The sequence below is a fragment of the Triticum dicoccoides genome, chromosome 6A (assembly GCF_002162155.2).
Source record: "Triticum dicoccoides isolate Atlit2015 ecotype Zavitan chromosome 6A, WEW_v2.0, whole genome shotgun sequence".
Lineage (NCBI taxonomy): Eukaryota > Viridiplantae > Streptophyta > Magnoliopsida > Poales > Poaceae > Triticum > Triticum dicoccoides.
In genome coordinates this window covers 1,483,070-1,494,091 of record NC_041390.1, presented here as the reverse complement: position 1 = coordinate 1,494,091, position 11,022 = coordinate 1,483,070, and the positions used below count along the sequence as shown (strand labels likewise).

General features: G+C 42.8%; 1 protein-coding gene across 1 annotated transcript in view; it reads left to right on the top strand.

Moving 5' to 3' along the window:
* The window catches only part of LOC119316632 (transcription factor MYB12-like), a 7,903-nt gene extending 1,553 nt beyond the window's left edge, over window positions 1-6,350 (top strand). The window contains exon 3 of the mRNA XM_037590996.1: window positions 5,627-6,350. Within this exon, the coding sequence (XP_037446893.1) occupies window positions 5,627-6,350 (724 nt within the window). The remainder of the gene's footprint in view (window positions 1-5,626) is intronic.
* The last annotated feature ends 4,672 nt before the right edge of the window (window positions 6,351-11,022 follow it).

The following is an 11,022-nucleotide window of genomic DNA, read 5'->3' as shown; positions in this document are numbered from 1 at the left end:
TTCCGATAAATCTCTAGAATTTCGGGTTTTTTTCGCCCAAAATTTTCGAAAGAAAATGAAATTAAAAAACAATAAGCATTGAAATATATTGTGTTTAGCCCTTTGTAAAAATGACCATCCTATTCTACTAGTCAGTGCGCCTTATTACAAAGGCGAGGTCGTGAGTTCAAGTCTCTTCTACCGCACCGCGACCAATTTATTTTCATAAGTTCGAGTTATGCAATAATATTGGCAAAACGGAGACTCAAACCTTCGATATCCCAATGGTGCGTAGTGAGGGCTACGACTAGTCCAAGTGCTTGGTTGTGATAGATATGCATATGATGTCTATTTCGCACAATTTTGTCGTTTAAATTCAAAATATTCAAAAATTTCGAGTGGTAAGACATTTTTCTGGTGGCCACCGGAATTTCCGGTTTTCGACTGGTTTCCTTAAATACCGAACGAGCAGAAAAAACCTGCGCAGGAGTAGTCTAATCCATACCCGACGCAAGAGGTAGTCTTCCTAGAGGTGACTTCACTTGCTCCAAGAAGCTCGCAACCCCGAGCATCCATCCTTGCATGGAATCAACCACATGTATAGAGGTTGTTCCACTTGCTTCAGCCGTAAGGAAGCAATGCCATGAAGGCCAGAGCACAACAGCGATGGCTGCACGGCAAAGATAGACTACAACCCAACCTCGGCTGATGCAACAGAGCTAGGAGGGATATAAACAATTGGTTTGCCTTATGGAAAATAGTATCATGCAAGTAGAACTGATGAGGAGCTGGAGTTTGATGAGGATCGGCTATGGGCCAGGATAACGGTGACACGACAGGGCTTGCCAGCAAGCAGAGCAGATGTCAGGCATTACAGTAGAATTATGTTCGATGATCGTTCTCAACATAGTGGGCTCACCGAAGGGATCCCTACAATCCTTTGCAAAGTACCAAATAGTGAGGCTTCTGCAACATTTACCATGAAGCCAAGCGGGGATGGGATGTGGAGCCACGGCCGGTAATTGGGACGCTGGATGACACATGGTGCATCGTGGCTACACCTCCTGCCATCCCCATTTGCCTCCTCGGTTAAACGTCCCATGCTCGGCCAAGTGGTTGGACATGTGCCTTTGGCAGTAGGTGGTCTCTCCATGCTCGAACAAGAAGCCAGAGCTGACCAGATGGCCACGATGCGCTAGCGACAAGGCCTTGGGGTTGCGGCCACATAAGTGCCAAATCCGAAGGTTCAGGTGCATGGAGGGGTAGCATCCCGCCAGAGTCGAGACCAAGACATGCAGCTGGCGGCGAACGCTAGGCCCTCTCATCCTCATCGCCATGTTTGGTTGACCTCACCGTGGTGGGAGTAGCTACGACGAATGACGAGAGATGGGTGACGTCGCGGTTGGCGCTGAGGGATACAAAGGAGCTAGGGGTCGCGGCAAGCAGCCTGGATCCGGTCGAGGTAGTGGCTGCGGAGGCCGGAGAGAGGAGAGCCGGGTGCCGGCACTGTGTGCTCACATAGTGTGGGTGAGGACACGAGAGGTCCATCCAAGCACAGCAAACCTTGTCAGCCTCACAGTCGGCCACGATCTCATCACAAATTATTCCAGTGGGGATGGCCCTCTTCCTAGTTCTGATTTATGCTAGGCAGATGTTTTAATTATGAGATGTTTCATGTCATCGGTCTCTATTCAAGATTGTGATGTACTTTCTCTGGTTTCAAAATATTTGAATTTCTAGATTTTTCCTATGTCAAACTTCCTTAAGGTTGACCAAGTTTGTAGAAAATATATCGACATCTATATGTTTTCATACTATATGTATATTTTGGCCGCATGCATCTTTGAGATGCAGAGGCCGGGGGTAAGCCTCCTTTTCCAAAAAAATACTATATGTATATTTGATGTTTTAGATAATAGCAAGTTTTTAAACAAGCGGAGGTCCACCAAACCAATAATTTCTAACTTTTGTGGGACAGCAGAGACCATCATGTGTCGTGCTCAATACGTCCTCAGTAAACCTCAGTGTACACTAGGTGCAGCTCCTAGTAGTCTGGTAGAGGCCAGCTGGGACTCAGCTTCTAACATCAATATTTGACAATGTACTTCTCGGCGCTGGGGTTCCGCGATGCCGAACATGAGATTTATCCTAACTCTGGTGATATAGAATGTGTAGTGGTCTTTTCTAGCCGGAAATTGCATGGTTCATGATCCTGTGCCCGTGTCCTGGATATCCATATGATGATGCTCGCACGATTTATGTTGGTCAGTTTAACTGTACCAGTCAAGAAACATCAGGTTGTGGTAAAGAGCTTCCCAATCAGTGTCGGAGACGAACATTTCATCCTCGAGTCCTAGGCTATCTCCGCCGAATTGCATGGTAGAACACGTCGGGTTCCTGTCACCGATTAGTTTCGGTACTTTTAGAATGGCACGTGTTCAATGGCAGAAGTGGTGGCGGGGTATATATGATATCTTTGCCCAATTGCATTTGAAGAGCAACACCTACCGTTGAGCCCAAGAATTTGGGGAACAATGACAAACAACATGCTAGTGTATGCAGGATTGATGGTATAGAACCCATCCTAAATAGAGCTAGTAGAATAATAGTTACTAGTAGAATGCCCATATGTTAGTATGGGCTATAATGTATATAAATGAATCAAACAAATAATTAAAGTATCTCCAAGGCTGATGCTCATTTCCCCCTCATACGTCTGGGCGTGTTTGGCATCAAGCGGGCGTCCAGTAGGCTTTCTGAGATTCAACTACCGTCTGGACAGTCTGGGCTACACTAAAACAAGATCATATATGAGGGATAAATGTGGTTGTCCGGACTATCCTTTATGTTATCATCAACACGCGGGGCCAACGCAAAAAACACACCCACGATGCACCCTTCCATTTTCCTTCGGATCCACCCATTCCCGCTTGGTTTCCCGCCGTAATGGGACAGTTCTCGCTGGAGCCCTCTCCTTTAAAACCGGATGCCGTGCATTGCAACAAGGATGAAAAATTTCATACTTACAATATAATGGAGTGGGTTAAACTAACATATACTATTGACACAAAACAACAAATAACTGAAGAGATCGTTCTTAAAGGTCCATTCAACTTTGCAAATGCACACTGACGTGGAAGGCCTGTGCCAACCTGAAAGTATTCCTACTCTCCAAAAATATCCACCACAAGCCCACACACCATTCAGTGCTAGAAGGGATACTTGTCGTTCTTCTCTTCCACGTCCTTCCATACGTCATCTATTCCTAGCCTCTTCAAAAACCCATTTCTTTGGCGTCAACTGGCACCACGTCAACATTACTGCATTCGTCAATGACGCATAATCTTCTTTTTCCTTATTCGTCTCCAGTTTTAGTTCTCGTTCCTAATTATCTCTTAGAACACTCTTTCCTTGACCAAAACCACGGACTATTTGGCCGCTTTAGTTCTTTTTCCTTCTTGCCCCTGGAACACTCTTCCTTTCTACTATAGCATGAACTACCTAACAAATGTATTGTCATGTTGTCCATGAACAGTTCAGCAACTTGTCAACGTGTGGACCTAATTAATTAATTACAGTAATGACTCGGTTCCCAAATTGATTTCGTGCGAAAAATTGACTGCCCACCTAATTATCTTTACAAACAATTAGGAAAGTAGCCTACTTCTAATTATATTGAGGCATAATTAATTGTCTACCTAATTAAGTAATTACATTAATGACTCGGTTCCCAAATTTATTTAGTGCAAAAACAATTCAAATGTAAATGGACCTAAGTAATTGCATTTATGGTTTTATTTCCAAATTGATTCAGCGCTCGATTTCCAAATTACTTTCGCATGAATGACTGCCAAGAACAAGGACTAGGCAAATTTTCCCTTTGATTATAGAGTTATCAAACATTTAACGCGCCTCTTATATTTTTTGGTTGAACCTTGGTGGTAAAGACAATTTTTGCAGTGGATTCATTACTACAAGGCCTACTGAGTATTGTAGGACACACTTCCTTAATGAATCTTTGACATTTATATGGACACACTTGATTTAAGAATATAGTATGCCTAGCTCTCTCTTTGTTTGACAAGAAATATAATATGACTGCGTCCACAAACGCATGTACATGGCGGTCCGACAGCCCACCTTCCACCATGGTTGTCCTCGACGCCATGCTTCACGCCCGGGCATTGTTGATCATGGCACTGGCATCAGGTCCGACCATGGCATCCTCCATGGTGTTGCGCATGGCATGCACATATAGAAAAGATATGTTATTTTCGTTGCATTATAGGAAACTTCTGATTGTCTGTTAATAATATAAATATTGATAATAATAAATGTATTGTGGGAGGGAGGGATTTGTGATTTGTCATTGAGTAATATTTGATTTTTTCTGGGTCTTTCTTTTAGAAAGGCGTGTTCTCAAATATATGGCGCACTTTTGGAATTCTTAATTACCTATTATTTCTGAATAAGCATCTGCCAAAGCAAGTATGAAACAATTTCCGTGAGAGCCCGCTGGCCATCCTGGCCTATGAGGGCTATCAAATTCGTTGGACATGATTAATTGTTTGCCGAATAAATTAATTGCAGGACTAATTAACTGCCTGCCTAATTATCCGAAGGCCAAATTAACTACGTAATTAATTGTCAGTCTAATTGGAAAACATATCGTACTTCCAATTATTTGTAGGCCTAATAAACTGTCTGCCTAATTAATTACTAGTTAATTTCATTAATGACTCTGTTTTCAAATTCATTCCACATGAAAATTCCCTACTTAAATGAACCTAATTAATTGCACACATAATTAACAATCGTGTTATTAATTACATTAATGTCTTGATTTACAAATTGATTCGGCACTTGGTTTCCAAAGTATTTCCACATTCATGGTTGCGTGTGAACCAACCAGATGACCTACGAACTCGCCCTTTAGAAGTAGAGATGCCTGACTAATTAATTGCCAGTCTAATTGGAAAAATTCCTACATCTATTTATCTATCGGGCCTAATAAATTACTATTGAATTGTATTAATTGCTCAGTTTTCAAATTAATTCCGCGCCAAAAATCCCTATTTAAATGGACCTAATTAATTGTGCATATAATTAACAATCTGGTAATTAATTACATTAATGACTTCATTTACAAATTGATTCGGTACTCTGTTTCTAAAATATTTCTGCATTAATGGTTGCGTGTAAACCAACCAAATGACCTATGAACTCCCCTTTTAGGAGTAGAGATTACTTGATTTACAAATTTATTCGGCACTCCGTTTCCAAAGTATTTCCACATTAATGGTTGTGTTCGAACCAACCAAACGACCTATGAACTCCTCCTTTAGGAGTAGAGATACTACTCCGATACAGTCTCGGGGCGGGCAGGCAATGGTCGGTCTTTCTGTAATCACCATGTCAGGTCCTTCCAGCGTAGGTGTCGGTGCATGAAAAACTCGATACAGTCCAGGCCAGATATATCCCAAGCTACTCTAACCAGTCTCATATTATTTTCTTTAAGCTTTTTGCATTTTACTACATATTCTAGCCCTTCTGGTCGCCTTCATGTGTTGGTATCCCCATTTGCCTTTACATGCGACCTTTAAATATATGTGACTGATGAGCAAGACCATGTTGAACTGTGTGACAGGTGGTCGTTGATCGCCAGACAACTGTCTGGGCGGACTGACAAGGAAATCAAGAACTACTGGAACTCGCATCTTAGCCGGCAAATCCACAGCTTCCGACGGGCGTACACCACCGGCAAGGAAACCACCGTAACCATCCACATCAACAAGTGGCGAGGAATGCGGGCGCCTGGTAAGTCGCCAAGGAACAAGACAAAGAAGCCGCCAGTGCCTGAGCTCACTAATGTGAATGATGTATCTAGCCTGGTTGGTGCCATATCATCAACATCAAGGCTACCTGAAGGCTACTTGGAGCAGAATGATCGCATCAACAACATGAGTGTCAGCCGCACTTCTGGTGAGCGCTACAGCGAGGAGCCCATTCTCGTGGACCCTGAAGATCGGAATGGCGTTGTGCCGAGGCCGAACTGCATGGTAGATCAGATTGGGCTCACGGAAGCAAACAACTCAATGAATGGGATTGGGATTTTGAAGGACGACAGTAAAATGGAGGCCCTGCTGTCAAGCATCAACATGCCAGCTAGTGGGCTTAATGGCATTGAGCACGAATCCCACTCTGGGGTGGAGGATCTCATGGATACGGACTGGGAGGGGTTGTCATCCCATATATGGGACAATCCAACACAGGATGATCTGCTCGAGACAACTGAACCGCGTGTAAGAATGAGCTTTGAGTCAGACAAGCGCGAGCCATTCGTCAATTGCCTATTCTCTGAAGCGTGCTAAGATAATCCCAGAACAGCAAAGACAAGTAGCCACAACCAATAGCAAAGTAAGTTGTCATGTGTCATAGTTCTCTGGGCCTACATGCGATGGTATGACTAGGTCACATTGTTGGCAGCCACCGAGGAAGAAGTTGTGGCATCTGCACGATGGCATGACGTCTGTCATGGTGTCCCCTACTGTTGCCGCTTCTATGGAATGTATAGTCATTGATATGTGAGATATATTTTGCACCATACATGTCATTTAGAGAAAACAAAAAATCATATTATACAACGGATTATCAATTAATGTTATGTTCTAAATATCTAGAGGTTATACTAGAAAACTGATGCGGAACGAAGCATGAAAATAAAAAAAATCATACGGACACCCAAGATCGAATCTAGGAGATGCATAACTATGAGAGTGGACTGTGTCTACATAACCTCGTAGACCAAAAGTGTTACCGTCGTAACACAGTTCTGTAGTCGTACTCTTCACGATCCAACCGTGATCCGATCCGATCTAGTGCCGAACAGACGGCACCTTCGAGTTTAACACACGTACGGCTCGGCGGCGTCCTCTCCTTCTTGATCTAGCAAGTGAGGGGGAGGAGGTATATGGGATCTGAACCAACACAACTGCGTGGTGATGATGGTGGCAGCGGAATTCCGGCAGGGCTTCGCCAAGCGTCTACGCAAAGTGGAGGAGGTAGACGGGCAAGGTTCGAAGGGTTGCTTCCCCCAATGCCTCCCCACCTTTATATAGGTGTGGAGGGGGCTGGTGGCTTGCCCTCCAAGGCCCTATGATTGTTTGCCGAGGGGGGGGGGATCCCTCCTTTCCTTCCCCACGGATCGCTATCTTCTTTTTTAGGGATCCTGATCATATCTCTTCGGGATACGATACTATTCCTTTTATGGGAAGATCTTGGTGCGCCTAGACCAGGAGTGTGGGGACTTTCCCCACTACCACGTTCATGTGGGTCCAACATGCAGGTGGGCACCACTTCGGAACCTTCTAGAACCTTCCTGGTACAATACCGAAAAACCATAACTTTTTACGGAACCCTGAAAACAACTTTCCATGTATGAATCTTTATCTCTAGACCATTCTGGATCTCCTCGTGATGTCTCGGATCCCATCTGGGACTCCGACCAACCTTCAGACTTTCCACTATTAATATCTCAATACTACCCTAGCGCTACCGAACGTTAAGCGTGCGACCCTACGGGTTCGAGAATCATGTAAACATGACCGAGACTCCTCTCCGATCAATAATCAATGACGGGACCTGGATGCCCGTATTGATTCCCATATATTCAACAAAGATCATTATCGGTTGAACTACGATGTCAATAATTCAGTTAATCCCGTATGCAATTCCCTTTGTCCGGCGATATGTTACTTGCCCGAGATTCGATCATCAGTATCTCCATACCAAGTTCAATCTCATTACTGGCAAGTCAATTTTACTCGTTCCGTAATACAAGATCTCATTACTAAACTCATGATGTTGTATTACCGAGAGGACCCAAAGATTTTTGCGCTTCACACGGAGCGAAAAATCCCAGTCTTGATCCATGCTACCCAACAAACTCCTTCGGAGATACCTGTAGAGCACCTTTATGATCGATTATGAAGCGACGTTTGATAGCACACAAAGTATTCCTCCGGTATCCGGGAGTGGCATGATATCATGGTATTAGGAACAGATACTTGACATTGCGAAAATTGTAGCAAATGACTAAGTGATACGATCTGGCTAAGCTTACGGTTGGGTCTGCCATCACCTCATTCTCCTAATGATGTGATCCCGTTATCAAATGACAACTCAAGCCTATGGTTAGGAAACCTGAACCACCTTTGATCAACGAGCTAGTCTAGTTGAGGCTTACTAGGGACATGATGTAGTCTACATAATCACACATGTATTTAAATTTCTTGTCAATAAAATTCTAGCATGAATAACAAACATTTATCATGAATGGGAAATCTGATAATTACAATTTTATTATTGCCTCTAGGGCATATTTGCAACTGTCTTCCACTTGCACTAGAGTCAATAATCTAGTTCACATCGACATGTGATTAACACCCAATGAGTTCTGGTGTTTGATCATGTTTTGCTTGTGAGAAAGGTTTTAGTCAAGAGGTCTGCAGCATACTGATCCGTGTGTACTTTGCATATCTCTATGTCATACTATAGATGCTGCTATTGCGCTCCATTGGAGCTATTCCAGAACACCGCCCCACTATACGTGTCTGGTTTGCGACTCAGAGTCATCCGGATCGGTGTCAAAGCTTGCATCGACGTAACCATTGATGACGAACTCTTTATCACCTCCATAATTGAGAAGCATGTGCTATGAGTCCGACGCAACTTCACACCTTGCAACACAGGCAAGAACCCCTACTTTGACTGGTCCATTTTGAATTTCTTCAAAATCTTGTCAAGGTATGTGCTTTATGAAAATCCTATCAAGTGTCTTGATCTGTCTCTATAGATCTTAGTGCCCAATATGTAAGCAGCTTCACCTAGGTCTTTCATTGAAACATTCTTTTCAAATAAGCCTTTATGCTTTCCAGAAATTTTATATCATTTCCAATCAATAATATGTCATCCACATATAGTATTAGCAATGCTACAGAGCACCCACTCACTTTCTTGTAAATACACGCTTATTTGTAAACTTCGTATAAACCCAAAAGCTTTTATCACCTCATCAAAGCGTATATTCCAACTCCAAGATACTTGCACCAGTCCATAGATGGATCACTGGAGCTTGCATACCATTTATACATCCTTAGGATCCACAAAACCATTGGGCTGCATTGTATACAACACTTCCTTATGGAAACCGGTTTTCACATCCAACTGCCAGATTTCATAATTGAAAAATACAGAAATTGCTAACATAATTCTAATATAGTTAAGCATCGCTATGGGTGAGAAAGTCTCATTGTAGTCAACTCCTTCAACATTCCGAAAACCATTTGCGACAAGTTGATATTTATATACAGTGACATTACTATCAACCTCTCATTGGTACAGCGAGCTTCTATACAAACGGTTTTTAACTCCTTTCTGTGACGGCACTTTAAACCATCGCCAGGCGATTGTGGGCGATATGGGGGTCCTTCCCACAGGACCCAGAAACCGTCGGGGAAAGGGAGTCATGATGCATATGTTTTGTATAACTAAGCGTATGCAATGCCGTCATCTATCACAAAAGCGAGTCTTCAGAAAATTGTTTCTGATATCTCGAATGTCCCAAACGCTCCATTCTTGCTACTTGTTTGTGCTTGCATTACCATCGTAGTCAGTATTCAGTGGTGCTACGTTTACAATTCGTGACCCATCACAAACATTCACGATTATAGAACATGTATCAGAAGCAGACAATCACACACATTTACATTTCCTCGACTGTATGCGATTCGATGTAAGAGTGCATACAGTTGTCCCTATAAAACTATATGTGAAGCTTGAATATATCCCACACGATTCATCCGTCATACCCCCGTCGGATGAAGACCTATCGCACGCGTTCTTCTATGAGCAAACATTTGCGATGCACACATTTAATAAGAAGGAACTGTGTGCGATGATGTTAATCTCACACATTTCTCTTGGCTGATCGCGTGTGCAGTAGAGATTGATCACTGTAAGTGCATCTAGTGCCACCCCTAGTTGGTTTGGTAGTATTGACGACAAATGTGGTTGAGGGACTAATGTGTTTTTGAGATTCACAGGAGAACACAGGTAAAAGTCCCTGTTGATTCGGTACACCCATCGAAGATGACCCCTAAAAATGTATTAATACATTGAAGACACTGGTGGTTCGCGAAGACATTCGTGTCGAAGATAATGACGTGTCAAGACATTTGCTTGAAGACAATGGAGTGCGAAGACATAGTTTCTTTAGTAGCTTCATTTTCTTCTTTCTTGAGTCATAGGAACCACAGAACTGTCAAGTGGTTTTTTTAACTATGTACTGCAAGGCAACAACCTAACAGTTCTTTATTAAAACTTAAAGCAACAAAGGCATAAAGTACAGAGAGTGAAGAGGAAATACTTACAAATAACCTATGGGAGGGAAGCTATCCAAGAGTGAAGGCTATCTCTATATTCACATTTAATCCTATGAGCTAAAAGAGAGCGACGGACGGCAAAGGTACCAAACGGATGGTACAACTCTTTGTCGTCCGCCACCGACGGTAAACCTGCCCAGCAAAGAGAGCGACGTTAAACATGTTCTTTGCCGTCTGTTTCCCCAAGGCGGACGACAAAGGCCCTTTGCCGTCGGCGGCGGACGACAAAGTGCCTGTATTGTTGTTGTTTTTTCTGATTTCTGTTATATCCCTGCATTTTCAAAAGATATATATGATATATATAGTTTTAACATCAAACTAGCCCATGTATCAAACATCTAGCAGTCCATCAATGCAACAGAACACATATGGTATTAAAAGATCCAATACATACATAGTTTCACGGAGTCAATCCATATATATACATAGTTTCACATTGTTCATCAATACAAATGAAAACAAGAACTAAACACTAGTAGTCCATCAATGCCGCTTCCATGAAGTGAACCAAACCTGCATAAATGGGAGTAAGAAAGATACAAGAAGAAGAAGAAGAAGAACAACAACAACAACAAGAAGAAGACTAGAAGAAGAAGAAGAA